Source organism: Nicotiana tabacum, chromosome 3 (assembly GCF_000715075.1).
Source record: "Nicotiana tabacum cultivar K326 chromosome 3, ASM71507v2, whole genome shotgun sequence".
Classification (NCBI taxonomy): Eukaryota; Viridiplantae; Streptophyta; class Magnoliopsida; order Solanales; family Solanaceae; genus Nicotiana; species Nicotiana tabacum.
The window spans coordinates 206,824,037-206,840,192 of NC_134082.1; the positions used below are offsets into that span (position 1 = coordinate 206,824,037).

General features: G+C 36.5%; 2 protein-coding genes across 3 annotated transcripts; one reads left to right on the top strand and one right to left on the bottom strand.

Annotated features, from left to right (window-relative positions):
• The first annotated feature begins 246 nt into the window (after window positions 1–246).
• Window positions 247–6,774, top strand: LOC107778351 (defective in cullin neddylation protein AAR3). 2 transcript variants are annotated; one of them, XM_016598601.2, is made up of 10 exons: window positions 247–444; window positions 776–904; window positions 1,729–1,796; window positions 2,088–2,163; window positions 2,278–2,360; window positions 3,348–3,444; window positions 4,879–4,924; window positions 5,509–5,591; window positions 5,674–5,990; window positions 6,269–6,774. In XM_016598601.2, exons 1-9 carry the CDS (start codon window positions 387–389, stop codon window positions 5,988–5,990), a joined length of 957 nt encoding a protein of 318 aa, XP_016454087.1. In that variant the 5' UTR covers window positions 247–386; the 3' UTR covers window positions 6,269–6,774. The 2 variants fall into 2 exon arrangements, with proteins under 2 accessions (XP_016454087.1, XP_016454093.1); XM_016598607.2 differs by having other exon boundaries at window positions 776–893; window positions 1,745–1,796.
• Window positions 6,775–7,274: 500 nt separating this feature from the next.
• LOC107778346 (granule-bound starch synthase 2, chloroplastic/amyloplastic) lies at window positions 7,275–14,653 on the bottom strand. Its single transcript, XM_016598590.2, has 8 exons — window positions 14,086–14,653; window positions 12,847–13,501; window positions 11,289–11,353; window positions 10,853–10,930; window positions 10,641–10,751; window positions 10,132–10,176; window positions 9,641–9,814; window positions 7,275–8,599 (listed from the first exon to the last, which is right to left on the bottom strand). Exons 1-8 carry the CDS (start codon window positions 14,383–14,385, stop codon window positions 7,643–7,645), a joined length of 2,385 nt encoding a protein of 794 aa, XP_016454076.2. The 5' UTR covers window positions 14,386–14,653; the 3' UTR covers window positions 7,275–7,642.
• Between the last annotated feature and the right edge of the window lie 1,503 nt (window positions 14,654–16,156).

A 16,156-nucleotide genomic window follows, 5' to 3' on the forward strand; every position in this document is an offset into this window, starting at 1 on the left:
CAATTTAATTGAAATGCCATTTTTGACATAAAATGGCATTTGACATCCCGAGAGCGACAATAGTTTATGTTACTCCATTAAATAGAATGAATATCTTGTTGGGTTTAAATGTAAATAAACCCAAGGAAGCAAAGTTTTCATGGTGTCTCTTTTTGACTTCAACTTGAAGACGGAATGTGGCTGTAAAATTTTAATCTAAATTTCGTATCAGAATATTCGTATACCGTTAAACCTTGCAGCTAAGTTGCGTTTAATATACAAAAGAAGCAAAACTGAGAAAAAGGATAACACTATCACTACTGGAGAGAATCTCAGCTTGTGTTGCTCTCTTTAGATTAGGGTTCAGAGTCTCGAGCGAACCCCAAAACCAGTCTGTTGCTATAGTCATGGACTCCCCCGCTGTCAATCACTTGGATATCTTCGATATTTATCGCCGATATTGTGGTTAATTAACTTTCTCCTTTTTCTACTTTTAATTTTCATTTCGTAACTTTCTTGCTATTTATAGTTTGGCTAGTGCTATTAATAGACTGTGAGATGAATCTTATGAATGTCTGAATTTGGTAATATTTAAAGTCAGGATCGACTATAAGAATCCTTAATATCCATTCAGTTCAATTCGGTCCTATTTCATTCATGAAACTATGTAAAGCGCCATACTTTTGTCTTTGATCTGGATGTTAGGTTTAATTTATTAATATAGGTCAGGTTTATATAATTAATTGGTGTTTTTTAACTTAAGTTGCTCTTATTACTTCTGGGGTTTCCTTTGCAGAAATCATGTCTGGAACATATGCTGCTGGGAGCGGAGAAGACGACCTGCAGAAAGCGAGATTCTCAAGAGAGGCATTGAATCAGCTTATGAAGTTCGTGGAGTCAAGTTTGCACATAAGGCATGTATTCGGTAGGACATGTAACTACCAGCATTTTTTGGGTCTTCATTCAAGAATAGAAAAAAAATACGGTTTTTCATTTGTTTTGTAAGTAAAAATAGATTTATTCACTATCGGCAAAAAAAGATTTTTTTTTTAATGAATAACTGCAGCACGAAGGAGAGTTTGCTGGACTTGGATCCTTTATGTATGTAACGAATCCAAGAAGTCCATTACTATACAAGAATTGTACCAATATGCATTTCAACTTAACACGAGAAATTTTCTGTTTTCCCTTGAAATCACCTGCCCGTGAAAGTTTCAAAGGCTTGACTAATATCAAAGAATAGTTGGGACTTCTCTAGATGCGATGCATTTGAAAGTATAAAACTTTTAGGGCAAAATATATTGCATAGATACTATCCTTCAACCTTCTTTTGCTGATATAGATTTATATATATTGGGTAGTAGGTAATTGCAATTACAGATAAGTGAAGACAGTAGGTGACAATTGCGGTTTCTGGCTTGCGAAAACAAAGGTTCCAAGGCTGAATGGTTGAGAGAATAACATTAATAAACAAATCAAATTTGTGGTTCATAAAAAAAAAGATCAAATTGTTTGAACGAGGCAGATTTGTGGTTGAATCTATTAGTAATGATACTTTGGCCGTCAGTAAGAAATTCTCATATCACTTCTCTTTTGAGTAGGAATATATGTGTGATTTTATATTGGAAAGCCAAATACGTTTACCAAATATGTGATCATGTTGCTTAGTTGTGTTAGTTTTAAATCACCTTTCATTATGTGGGGGGTAGATAGATTGGTCATATGAGGTTGATAATATTGAGAAATCAGTTTTCATCCATGGCAGGCCGGCTATCTTTGAAGAAGTGTACAAGCTTATGTTGCGGTTAAATTTGGAGGTTTGTTGATTAGATGATGTTATGATGACTGAATTTGTTTCATTTGAAACTATCTTATATTGTTAATTAATATGGGAGCTTTTGTTGGGAAGGGGGATTTCTTTTCCTGCTTTTCTACTTCTTTTCCTCTTCTTTTGTGTGCACTGAGTTGGGGGGAGGTGAACATTATGGGTTCTGTTCCATATTCATGATTCATCCACGTCCATCTCCTTTACTGTTAGCCTTAAAACATTATTAAAAAAAAATTCCAATCATCAAAAAAGGAACTTACATTGCATTTCCTTTTTGTAGGCTGACTTCTCCGAGTTCTCGCGTTTCTATGATTTTGTCTTCTTCATTTGCAGAGAAAATGGACAAAAGAACATCAGTAAGTTGACTACTTGTAAATGATCTTGCAAGCGAGCTTGCTCATGCTTCATAAAGCATTTACAGTGCATTTAGCTCCATGTCAATCTTATTTTGCATTCAAAAATATTTTCAGCCATAAGCAAAGCTGTTACTGCCTGGAAATTAGTTTTAGCTAGAAGGTTTCGGCTACTTGACCACTGGTGCAACTTTGTTGAGGTAAGTGTCAGTGCTGCTAATGGATCTCATATCATGTGTTCGAATTGCATTGTTCATCTGTTTGTATGCCTTAAAATTGTAGAATTCTAAGAATTATTAAAAATTCATCAATTACATAGGTATGTGCTTGCTCGAATCTTGGCTTCTCTTAGATTAACTGAGTAGAGAATTAGTCTGCTTTGTAAAGTTTGTCTTAAATGTCAATGTAATACAAACAAAAGGTCTTGTCATCTGATGAAGAGAAGTCGCGGATCGTGGATGTCGCACCATTAGCACTCGTGTGGGTCGTATGGAAGGAGAGAAAAAGGAGCCCTTTTGAAGGGATAGAGAATGTCTACTTATATTTGAGGACAACCTATCATTCCTAGTTCTTTATGGACCCATGAAATTCCTGTTTGTGTGTAACGTTAAATGTCGTTAGTAGAGAATCATATTATGTTATAAATTCTCTACCTTTTTTTTTCCGGCTTGTATTCATAAGATTTTCCAAACAACAACAACACCACCTCTGTGCCAAACATGTGAGGGTTTTTCGTAAGATTGACTAGTTATAAGCTGGCTGCTCGTCTACCGCAATCATCCTCCTTTATTCGGGCTTGGGACGGGCAATATGAGCAAACTCACACCAGGCGGAGTTATAGATGAGATTTTCCCATTATTAGTACAATTATATACCTTGCAAAAGAAAAAAAAAACTTTGCCATCTGATAGAGGATTTGTTCTTTTTGTCTTTCCTCATTATTGTGCTCATTTTCTTATCTGTGTTTTTGGTTGGGGCATTGGGATTTTTCTATAGTAGTGGGATTGGCAGTCAATTCCTGGAAATTTTATGCATGACTTAACTTGTCTTTGTCAACTTCAAGGAGCTTCCAGGGTGGTGCTTAACTTCCCAAAGAATGATATTCTACTTTATGGTTGGGTGACTCCAGAATGTTGTGAACTGCTAAATTTCCTATATAGTGACTTGTTTACTGTCTCGATTCACAGAAAAATCAGCGATACAATATATCCGAGGATACTTGGCAGCAAGTTTTGGCCTTTAGCCGTTCTGTGCATGAAAATCTTGAAGGGTATGATCGGGGAGGTATTAATTTTTTGCAGTTGCAGCTTTTCAATTATCACCATCCAGAACCTGTCAATGTGACCCTTATTCATTCTTAATAGAGACGTATTGCTTAGTTTGTTCCTGAAGATCCTATGTTTTTCTTGCATAATATGTGCTGATGCTTAATACCTGAAAATAAATATCGCCAGTAAAAAGATGTTTATCGACTCTATATTAACTGAACTTCCAATCAATTTGTGGTTTTTGGTTACGATCTTAATCATGTTATTTGACATTTTTACTTCTTGCTGATGCAAATTTGCAGACTATTCTCTATACACCTGTCTGCTTCTGTCCTTTTGGAGGATTTAGGTGATATATTTCTAAAGAAGTCAAGCGGGAATATATGCACCAGATAAATTTGTACGGGATATGCTTCATAAAAGCTTCCTGTAAACTTTGAGTCATGTTGTCGTTTGATTAAGAAGCTTCCTGTATATATGGTGGTGAAATGTGATAGAAAGTCCTGCATATTTAGCAGAGAAATCTGGAAATGACCTCCATCGTTCTGTGATCTAGTAATCCACCTGTCGTTTACTTTCTAATGAGTAATAATCATAAGCTGTTACTGAAGATGCTGAAGAAACAGAGTGAGCTTAAGCCTATAGTAACATGAAATCTTATTTAGGCTGGAAGACCAAGAAGCATAATTAATTGGAGTCTTATGTATCAAATTTAAAGCTTCCATTGAGGGGGTCCTATCATATGTTGCTGGTGCAGTGCATCTGTGAGATCTGGGAATACTGCATATGCAAGAGTTATTCTCTAGCTATAGGAGATTAGAAACACAAAAGAGTTATGGATTGGCAATTCCAGTGGTCTGTTAGATAAAATGAGAGAGTATGAAGGACGCCATGTCCTCCAGTGGACAAAAGCCGGGTTACTTGCTGAGCTTATCTCAAGTCTTCATACCACTCGAAGAAATTCCACTAATTTGGCATTATGGGTGTTTCCTATTACCAAATCACCCTTATAGTTCGATGTGGTATTTATAAGAACTTAAGAAGTATTTTTTAAAGTTCAATGTCGTACTTATAAGTTTTGTTGCTTATAAGTTTAATATGATATCTCAATCAATGTACAATCTCTCAAACAAATTAGTTGACTATCATATAAACTGGGTACGAAGGAGAAACATTTTTACCTTCCAAAAGTAGAAGGTTAATTTTCTTCCCACTGCCTCAGTCATTTCCTCACTTGTCTTGTCTTTCTTTTCTGTTGAGTAATTATGTCCTTTACGATATACAGTATGGAGTGAATTTGGACTTCTTTGATATTATGGAACGATGATGATGTTTAGAATACCAGTTTCCTTTTTTGTGTATTTGTTCTTCGATCTTACTCCTTGCTCCTCCCTCCCCTTCCTAAACTAAAAAGATCCACTCTATTTAATGTTTGGGTTATTCTCTGCAGGAGCTTGGCCAGTTTTGATTGATGACTTTGTGGAGCACATGTACAGGTTGGCCATTAACCAATTTCCTTGTGCAAGTCAGAATTCTCATCTGCTGCTGCTTCTGTTATCTAGATTAAATTGGTCTTATTCATATCCTCTTTTCTTCATTTTTGGGGCACAAAGAGGTTATTCCATGGATGACATGTGTGTATCTTAGAGATGCAATTACCCCCTATTGCTTATGCTTAGAGAGTATAAGCTTGGTATTATATGACTCAGGAGATTGATCTTTATCAATCACATGTATCATTAAAATATTCATCTTATAGACAAGGTATCAAGAAATTCTAACTGAGATGATTGATTGTATAGAACTTCATGGACTTGGTATTGTTCTTGGACCATCATGGTTGGTAGTTCATGGTTACACAACTTGTGGTTGGTTCCTTCCCATGGATAATTTCATTGCATGATCTATTTTCTCTTTCACTGAGGATATGTCTAGATTTAGGTTCAGACCGCAGCATAAACTGATAGAGAAACCTTGGCCTTGCTTTTGCATTCTGTACCGACCCAATGTACTTTCTGAGGTCATTAGCAGTTTGTACTTCATTTTTCACTAGATTTGACGAGTCAGCTTTGCTATGCAGGATTGGAGGAGTCGATACTATTTCTAACTCATTCTGTAGCTGTGGCGATTCAGGAGCCCAGTCATTTGAGGATTCTTTCCCTGGTAATTGCTGCTGAAAAAACTTTCTTGGATACCACTGAATTATCTTTTAGATTATTCCATGTTTCTGTTGTTTTTGGTGCAGGACTGAAAGCTTTTCCTGGTTTGAAGAGGAAGTCTTGTGGCAATTTGCAAAGAGAAGAAGAATCATATGATGGGTATCCTGTCATGGATGTGATTGTCAATTCCAAGAGGAGGCACATTAAATTTGGCAACCAAAGTTTTCACTGGACTGACAACCAATCACATGGTTGCTTGGAAACGGTTAAACCAAACTACCCCTTAAATCATTCTGCATCTCCATGCGCTGTTGAAGGTTGCCTGTCCAAGAGTCTTGCCGGACTCTTCTCAAGTCCTTCGCGTTTGCAGTTTGATGAAGAAAGGAGAGTTTCCTATACATAGGTATGTGATCTGACAGGTACTTGGGGTATCATGTTTTGTTCTTTTTTGGGTGTGTAATTGTTCATTACTGCAAGCTTAAATGGAGCGACATAAATAATGACGATTCATATAGCCGACCCCACGTGCTTGGGATTGAGGTGTAGTAGTAATTATTATAACTTGTTCATTACAGCAATATGACATAAAGCAGTGTGGTCTAACATTTTGTTCTTGTTCAATTAGTTTTGGACGTGTTAATATCTGTTCTCTGGTATCTAATTATGTGCTTTTCATAGCAGAATTTGTGGTGATCTGGAAGGGGTCTGTTAATGGTCATCGGAGTCATCTCCCTGAGTTCTATTTCACACGGCTGATCAGCGGATATGATTGCAAGTATGCGGACAAGCATGCGAGTAGCTGCAAGTATTAGCTTGAAGTGAAGTAGAACCAGGGATCTATCAGTTTGTTATCTAGGGTTAGCAGCAGAGGAGAGTCAGAAACCAGCATCCTTGGACTTGCACCCATAGATCGATTACCGGCATTAGACAGTGTCATTAAGGGAAGTGCGACATGCGGATTAGATATCTGAACTTCACTATTATTATTATTATTGTTCTCCCGGTATTGCTCGGGAGAAGCGCTGGTGTCAATTACAGCTATGTTCTTAGTGCAAGGCTTTGTGCTTTCTTTCAAGTGATTCACTGATGCTGCTTCTAATTCTCTTTTTGGTTGTGTGCTCGTGTCCGAACATTTGATGTCTCTGGTCAGCAAATCTAAGGAGTTCTATCTGGTCTTTAAATCTGAATCACTAGACACCCAATTAAACAGATAACTGCTTGACAAGAGATCGACCGTGTATATCATCATTGCTGCAAGTTTCGACAAAACAACTTTGGTGGCTGATAGCCAGATGATCACAAAATCAATACGCCAAAAGTAAAATTTTAATCTATTTTCAGTCCTTGCTATCGTCCTCTCTCAATTGCCAATCCTTTCAAGAAGAGAGGGAGTCCCTTACAGTAGATTCCGACACATATGATGGACCTCCTTGAGAGCAGTATCAAATGGTGAAGAAACTTGTCGAAAATACTTGAAATGCCGTTATGACTAATGAGCTTACTATAGCAGCATATGTATTGAATGTCTCGGTTCAATTCAAAATATTACTTCTTATGTAGCATGCATTCAATTAAATTGATGTTGAAACCCTCGAGCATCATGCTCATATACTAGAAAACCGGTTAAGTGGAATGTTATGAGCCTAATTTACTCGCTTCAGAAAAAATTGGGGTCACTGGTCACTGATTTTATGCTTGATATTTGACACTAGCTGATTCCTTAAAACTTTCAACAAAAAAGAGTAGAGATTGGCTACATACAACAAAATCTTGGTAACTGTAAAGAATATATACATGATGATATATATGACCAAGTATGACCACCATACGTGAAGTAGCCAACATGTTGCATCCTCTCGTTTCATGACCAGAAATAGGGCTTTCAATCACTTGAGAAAGACAAGGGTTTTGAACTTATCTTGGGTAAGCACATTTGGAGCAATGCGATATACCCAGCAAAACTCGATATTTGGACCCTTTAGAGTTTAGGGAAGAGCTGAAACACCTTCATTGTATGGCCACAAGTTGTTGACATTTACAGACGCGTAATGAGCCTCACCACTGATACTTCGCAGCAACAAGAACTTCCTCATAGTTATGAGCAGCATTATCCCAACTTAGGTCTTGTGTCATACCGCGTCTCTGAAGCCCCTCCCAACTCTCTTTGTACTCGCGGTAAGTCAGTAAGCAATTTCCTAATGCGTGGATCAGCTGGTTAGCTTCAGCCCTACTGAAGGTCCATCCTAATCCCGACTCATTAAAAGGATCAAAAGGCTGCACAGTATCTTTAAGTCCTCCTACAGCATGAACAACAGGAATAGTCCCGTATTTCATCGCATAAAGCTGGTTCAGTCCACAAGGCTCAAATCTAGAAGGCATGAGCAGAATGTCTGCACCAGCAGTTATACGATGAGCAGTCTTCACGGAGAAACCAACCCATCCTCTAATTTTATCATTGTATTGGCACTCAAATTGCCTTAGCATCTGTTCAAGGTCAGGCCTGCCCGTCCCCAACATGACCAGTTGTACATCCTGACCCATCATCCAAGGCACTGCCTCGGCTATCAGATCAACGCCTTTTTGGGGGTCAAGCCTCCCGATGAAACCGATCAGTGGGACATCGTCGCGAATTGGTAAACCAAGTTCCTTCTGCAATGCAGATTTACATTGAGCCTTGCCAGTCTGCAGTGTGTCCAGGGAATAGTTTATGTAACCATCTGACTTTAAGTGAACGTCCAACTCAGGGTTCCACTCTTTTGTATCAATCCCATTTACAATACCCCGTAATTTCCAATCATTCTCATTAATTATCTCGTGCAATCCCCAGCCACCTTCGGAAGTTTTTAGTTCCCATGAATATCCATGACTAACTGTAACTACACGATCCGCTGTCTTTAGACCAGCTGCAAAAATGTTGAAATGCTCACCTCCTACTGGGTCATACAACCTGAAAATGTCCATGTAGTGTGGTGGAAGATCTACGTATGAAAAATCATCCAAAGGGCCACGACCCTGCACGCAACGGAATAAAATAGAGATGAAAAAAAATAGCCGGCTAAGATTGATATAACCCTTATTTACTTTACTGAAAGAAAAAAATAAATTACTCAAATCAGGAAATACTAACAATTGCAGAATTTGGGAAGAGAGTACTCCAACTACTCTACTCTTTTACATTTCAAACCTTTATTTTACTCTCTTCACATCAAACTTAAAGTAATAATCTACCAAAAATTGTAAAACAATTGCACAGGTCAAAGTAGTCATATTTAAATTGGACGAACAGAGTATTTCTAGTTCTCTGCTGCTTACATGCGTAAAATCTTGCTTACTCCATAAACCCTCCTCCGTCTCTTTCATGCAGCAAATTCTTTATCACATGAAAGTTTATCCAAATACACATCATATGAGGCAAGAAAAATAAAGAAAAAGATGATAACTAGTAGCAGAAGCAAAATTCGTCATTGTGCTTAATCATAGCACATGGGAAAAAGGTAGAATTGTACTTTGTTAATATAAAACATCAAGTATGACATATAATTTGGAAACTTCTTTAAGAAATTTCTAATTGTTCTGCGTTGGGTTGATCTCATATTGTTATAGATCATTATGAATGAAGCTTAATTCAGACTCCTTCCCCTGTATCAAATTTTAGTGCTCCTCTTTCTGTATCAATTAGCATAATCCAGACTCCAACAAAAGCATCAATTGTCTTGGTAATGCCCAGAGCAAAACTTTTGAACGAATTTCACATATCAGGCAACACTGCTATACAAGTCTAAGGTATGGTCTTTGCATGAGAAAAATGCAGCTGTAATAAATTCACTGGGTATGGTACTCCTGGTGGTACTAAGATAATGGAACTTGGTGACACAAAAATAATAATTATGTCCCAGGAGCACCTAGTATATGTACAATATCAAAGTAGTCGTTTATATTATTTATTTATTGATAACTGAGAAATCCCGGAGAGCTAGCTGGTGCAAAGTTCGAAACTCGGTGGATAATGCACGGATGGACTAGAAAACTGCTATAGATGCTAATGAAACTGACCTGGTGAGCGATGTTATGAATGAGCAGGAGAGATCTTGTATATTTCATCATTCCATTGTCACGATAATAAGCTTTCAGATAAACTGGCAATAAAGCAGTATGCCAATCATTAGCAATAAACACTAAATTTCCATCTCCATAGCAAACCCCACCACACGGCACATGCCAAGGAACCTGAAATTGCAAATCAGCCATGTTAGAATATCATCAAAAAAACGTATTTTAAAATCATAGGAACACTACAACAAAAACAACAACCCAGTGTAATCCCTCAAAGTGGGGTCTAGGAGGGGTAGAGTGTACGCAGACCTTACCCCTACCTTGTGAAGGTAGAGAGGTAAAATCACAGGAACACTAATAGGCCAAAATATTATGGCAGAAGGGGGCAGGGGGTGTAAACATGGATAAATAGTGCTCAAACAGCATGGCTAAGTTTATTTTGAATGTCAGCAACAAAGGTGGAAGCAGTGTCTTTTTTCTGGCATTCATACCTCAATAGCTGCTTTGCAAAATAAAACCATGCGCTTTAAAATATCCTGCAACAGGAAGGGAAAAATAAGACGTTAAAAGATAGCCAGATAGGTATGAACCAAAACTATATATGAAAAAGGTAATTTGTAATAAACATATATCAAGATTCAAGATTGCTACATCAATAAAGTGAAGTACAATGCAAAGAAGGTAGCTGAAAGTCAAGATCGGTGCTCAGCAAACCGATCCTTATCAGAATCTCTGAGTTCGTACAGAACATAATATTAAACCACATTAAAAAACCACTCCCTCTTGAACTTCCCCACCCAGAAAGAGAAAGGAAAGGTGAAGACACAACCATCTAAGACATCTCAATCCCATAAGGCCCAAATTTTGGTGACTAGGGAAAACATTATGTCGGCCAATCATTTAGAGGACTCAATAATAGAGACTTCACTGCAAATCTAGGAGTCAGAAATTCGGGGATTAGCATGAAATTAGTGGAAAAGTGGGGGCAGGGGGGGTATACCACACGGTTCCCTCCGTAAATGTTGTTCTCCAAGTGCCTAAACATGTGACTGTCAATGAAAACAAAATCCACACCATCAATAAAGGCTTGGAAGTAAGTCACTTCTACATCCTGCACAGTTTAAAAATTAAATCCTTAGAAATGGATAGTCATGGCGATAAAATCACAAGCAAAAGTTAAAAGCTATGTCTTATTAATGCAGTCAAACATACCTGACCATCAACTTTATAAATTTTTCTTACACCAGAATCTTGAGGTTCAGCATAGTTGCCATAACGAGGTGCCACAACCTAAGTTTCAGGGGAATGGGCAGAAAAAGGAAACTCCATCATCAAATACATTACATCCTATGCATCTTGGAATGAAAAGGCAAAATTGGAAGAACTAAACAATCTATAGCTTTGTTGGCTAGATAATCCGGATAGACAGCATATGTTTTGGAAACATTGTGAATTTATATCACAGACTAACTTGTCCAGTGGTTGGGAAGATGATGGATAGAGAATATAACACCTCGTGCAGAATATTCGGAGACTTTTTTGTGAAACATTCTGATACTTCCTAACAGAATTTTTCTGTGTATATTCTGCTTGAAACACGGTTCTTTATGCACACGGAAATTAAAACGTGAAGAATTAAACTAGTTACCATAACTCTGTGGCCACGTCGAGCCAAAGCCTTGGGTAATGCTCCCGCTACATCTCCAAGCCCACCTAAAAAACTCTTCACAAGTAAAAGATATGCTTGCACTGATATGTATATAGATGCATAAATACAATAAAAATCATGCACATCAAAGTGCAAAAAATGTGTACAAATCATGAATATTTGTACGTGCACAAGACTAATAGCATGTTTGGCCAAGCTATAAAAATCAACTTATCTTAAGAAGTGCTTTTTGAACAAATACTTTGGAGAAAAGCATTTTGTATTTGGCTAATCAATTTGAAAAGTACTTTTGAGCAACAATTTGTGCTTGACCAAGCTTTTCAAAAAGTGCTTTTAAGTATCAAATTACGAATGACATGAAGAGATTTACTTAATAGTTAATATTATATAAGTAGATAAATAATCACAATATTTATTATTAACGACTATACAACAACAACAACAACAACAACAACAACAACAACAACAACAACAACAACAACCAAGTATAATCCCACTTAGTGGGATCTGGGGAGTGGGATCTGGGGAGGGTAGTGTGTACGCAGACTTTACCCAGGGTAAGAGAGACTGTTTCCAAATAGACCCCGGCATCCTTAACGACTATAATTAATTAATTTTTTTATTTATATAAATGTAAAAATAAAATTGAAAAGCACTTTATTCTTTCAAGATAACAACAACAATATACCCAATAATATCCACACTGTGGGGCTTTATTCTTTCAAGATAATTTAAATATATCAAAAAATCATTCAACAAATATGAAAGTTCACCCCAAAAGTCATTATTTATTATTTAATAATTTAAATTAAGGGGTATTTTGGTATATACAATATTTTGCTAAGGGTATTTTTGGTAGGAAGAAAATATTCTGCTTATGGGAGAAGCTCCTTTTTTTTATTTCTTAAAAAATGCTTAAGCTTCTACCCAATAGCACTTTTTCTCCCCCAAAAAGCTTGGCCAAACACCTAAAAGCACCTTTTTGAGAAACAAGCACTTTTGACTCTGGGAGAAGCTTGGCCAAACATGCTACAAGACTGGAGGATGTACAAGTTAGACGAACCAACAAATCATCCATCCTCAACCATCCAGAAGCGGACAAAACAACAATAGTGGAAAAGGCAAAATAAATATAGATTCCTTTTCATTTGACATTCACCTTACCATCTCACCTTGGCCGATCAGTGATGGTTTTTCATTTCATTATGTCTCATTTCATGTGACTAAGAATATGTCAAATAATTATTTTGATAGGTATGAGAATATGTTAATTCTTATATTAATTAGTTATCCAGTTTATTCTAGAGATGATGGAATACTGGAAGCTTCATTAACACTATAAGTTGGTGAAAAGAAACAACAAGCACTTCATTATGAATATCTTAATGCTAGTCTTACTCTTTTGCAGGTCCTATGAAATTGAAGTATCATAAACTGAACTAGAATATGAGCTTTCATAGGAACTTCAAGTGTGGGTAATGCACCAACTTACACATTTGTTCCTGGACAGAAGACACATATTTATTGTAAAAGATACCTGTTTTAGACCATGGAGCGCATTCTGCAGCAACCAAAATAACGTTCATAACATTCGTTCCTGCCAATGGAGGGGGTTTCTCATCTACATTCTCAGGGTCTTCAGCCTCTATGTTTGCCTTCTCAGCACTTGATCCTTCAAAATTTTCACTCTTCTGTTCCATGTATGATTGTGCTGAGGATTCTTTAAATAATGAAGGCACATCAGACTGGATCTTTTTTCCAGGAATGTCGACAAAAAATTTGCCTGTCTCTTGACTGAACTTTGGAGTTTCTGGAGGGACATATAATGTTCTTTTGGCAGAACTTACGGCAGAGGAAGTCTGATGACTGGGTGTGACGGATGATCTTGACAGTGGGGTAGCCCTTTCATCGGATTGAGCTGTCTTCAGAGCACCGGGTTTCGACTGCCTTTCCTGATCCAGGTCCCTTTTAACTTCTCTTTTACTTTCAACAAAATCTTGGCTTCTAGCTGCCGGTGTGTTTTTCAGGTCATCAACAATTGGCGGAGTAGCAGTACTAGTTAAAGTACTATAGTCTTTATCCATTCCACGGACATCAACATTTGATAAGCTACCATTTCCGTTGTCATAACTATCTTTGGCATCTTCAAAGCTGCTTTTTATTGAAGAGACTACTTTTCTTCTTTCTGCAATCTGATATATAAGGAATTTAAAGAAGAGGACATTCCAAGAATGAAGATAGTTTTTCTTAACACACTATAATACAGTACAAGCCAAAAACAATACCATGCACAGGAAAACAAGTAAACCAAAAAAGCCATATTAAATAACAAATTATTCTACAGACAAACTTCCTTTTTAAAATCACAATTTGGTTCCTATCTTTATCCACAACATCCTGAATAGTATTCTCACAGCCAGACCGCCAGATCCTTAAGATACTTAATCATGGATTTATTTTCAAAATTGACATACTTCAAACTAAGAGATGGTTAATTCATTTACAGAAGAATGAAACATGTCCAACATCCTAAAACAGAATTTGTATTATTCATTAGCATATGGCTGGCAATTGCTGAATGGTTGATTTTTCTCTCTGCTGTGACATACTATATCATATTTATGCCCATTTGAAAAGAAAAAAAAAAAGTAAAAGGCATTGGATCACTAGGGCCAACGGCCCTAAAACAATTATCTTTCACTTCTCCTTTATCTTTTAAATTTAAAAAAGAAGAAGCAATTTTTCACTTTATGATTGAATACTAAAGAATTACTACCTGTTGAAGTAGGTCCTTTTGCATGGCTAACACCTTTTTGCTCTTTTCAATTGTAGCCTGTAAAGCCTCATCCGATTCATCATCTGCATTTGCAGCTTCCCCAGAGCTTTTGCCTGTGGCTTTAATTCTCCACATTTGCTCTCTGCTGGAGCCATGAGCTACAGATAACTTGACTATATCTTCACCCAAAACACTTGAACACCCAGCTACAAAAAAAGGAAACTTTTTGGGCTTAAGTGCAAAAAAGGGAAACTTGGGCTGGAATTGATTTCCACTATGAAGAAGAGTGCAATTTTCCATTACAGTGAAGGGAAATTAATCCAAGATTTCAAGAACCAGAGTGATCTAGTGGAAATATGAGTCGACCCAGTTGAGATAAATGATTAGTACAGAGAAATCAGACAATGGAAGTCACTATTTGAAAGATTAGGTGTATATATGGGACCCAACAAAGCAAAAATCATGAGGGGATTTGTGTGAGGTTCAGATTCAGCGAGAATCGCAAGCTCAGAGTAGAATTGAATTTATGGTATTGGGAATATCACGTGTAAATTATGGCTTTGTCACTAGCCTACCACTAGCTATTCAGTACGTTTTTGTATCCCTTTTGTGAAAACAACATTGACGGTCCAATATCCAGCGGCCAGCATCCAATAGAGATCGATTGCCAATTTTTCTTTTCATCCGTTGATTGCCATTCACATTCCAAATTTCTTGAGTTAGAGCTTGTTTGGGCGGTTGTTACCTGTTGTATTGTATTATATTGTTATTCAAATATAATGTTTGTTTTAATTATTACTTAAATTTTATTATATTGTATTGTATTGTTAAATTTTTTGTTACGTAACGACGAAAAGTGTCACTTTAGGAAACGACCGATTTGGTGTGGTCGTCGTTATCTCCGTCTTTTTTTTATCTTGTCATTTTTTATGATTATATAATCCTATATTATCTTTTACCATACCTTTTTATATAATAATATTACCTTGTACCTTACTTTTTATTTATAATATTGCAAGTTTATTCTTCATATTGTTGGTGCATGACATCATAAAACGACGGCCAATAATGCAATCTATCCAAACATTGTATACATCAAAACGATACAGTACAATACAATACAATACTATATGATACATTATGAAACGATAGATTAGCTGTTAAATGATTGTAAAGGCTTATTTGGCTTATACTCAGCTAATAGATGTATGATATATATTTATATTTTTATTTTATCATTTAGTTATGATCAACTATGTATATCCTTAGCTTATCAAATTACTTAGTCAGAGTAAATTGATATTGATTTTATGTAAATACTGGTATGAATAAGCTTTTATCAATTTTCAATTATTTGTATCTTTGTTATAAATGATCATATACAGTTTTGAGGTTCCCATCGATCGATTACAGAGGTTTCTACCACTGAACTTGATTATGCTCCCTTTAATCGAGTGTTATTTCTATAAAGAAGATTGACTAGGAAAATGTTGAATTGGCTTGATCGATATTGCCTCGGCTTCTTAGCCACATGAAGAAGCCCTGGACTTTTTTTTTCTTCGAAATAAAAAAAAAAAAAAAAGAAGTGGAGTGCACTTTTCTTCGAAATAAAAAGTTAATTTGTTGAATTGGGAGGAAAAATTAGAACTTTTTGAGTCCCACTTTTTGTTAAGCTATGATTGTGCTTCACCTTTTTTCCAATGATCGATTTATCCATTTGGTCTTCGGATAGTGATTACATTTTGGGGAAACTTTTTGCTTTACTCCCTCAAATTTAGTGAAGGATAACATTTTCTCATATGTGTACTTTTCATAGGGTCTTTTCCCAAATAAATTCTTTTATTTAGTTAAGGGTCGAAAACCTTGATAGCACATAATTATATAATGGTTCCACAACTATATATCGCTTAAAAGAAACATAACTATAGCACTTGGGAACTGTTTGTGTAAATTGTGTTTCAGAAGAGTGTTGAACTAGCGTACTAAAAGTCAAGTTGTGCCCCCTACCCCCACCCCCCACCCCCACCCCCACCCCAAAACAAAAAACAAAAAGAAGAATATAGTATAATAT

What these genes read in the sequence shown, in the direction of transcription:
- LOC107778351 (XM_016598601.2), top strand. Translation starts at nt 387, where the DNA reads ATGGACTCCCCCGCTGTCAATCACTTGGATATCTTCGATATTTATCGC. An exon ending in GCACATAAGGCATGTATTCG is followed by an intron (nt 905 to 1,728) that starts GTAGGACATGTA and finishes TTGAGAAATCAG; the next exon opens with TTTTCATCCATGGCAGGCCG. An exon ending in TGAAGGGTATGATCGGGGAG is followed by an intron (nt 3,445 to 4,878) that starts GTATTAATTTTT and finishes TATTCTCTGCAG; the next exon opens with GAGCTTGGCCAGTTTTGATT.
- LOC107778346 (XM_016598590.2), bottom strand. Translation starts at nt 14,385, where the DNA reads ATGGAAAATTGCACTCTTCTTCATAGTGGAAATCAATTCCAGCCCAAG. An exon ending in TTTATAAAGTTGATGGTCAG is followed by an intron (nt 10,752 to 10,852) that starts GTATGTTTGACT and finishes TAAACTGTGCAG; the next exon opens with GATGTAGAAGTGACTTACTT. An exon ending in TTTACGGAGGGAACCGTGTG is followed by an intron (nt 10,177 to 10,640) that starts GTATACCCCCCC and finishes TTCCTGTTGCAG; the next exon opens with GATATTTTAAAGCGCATGGT.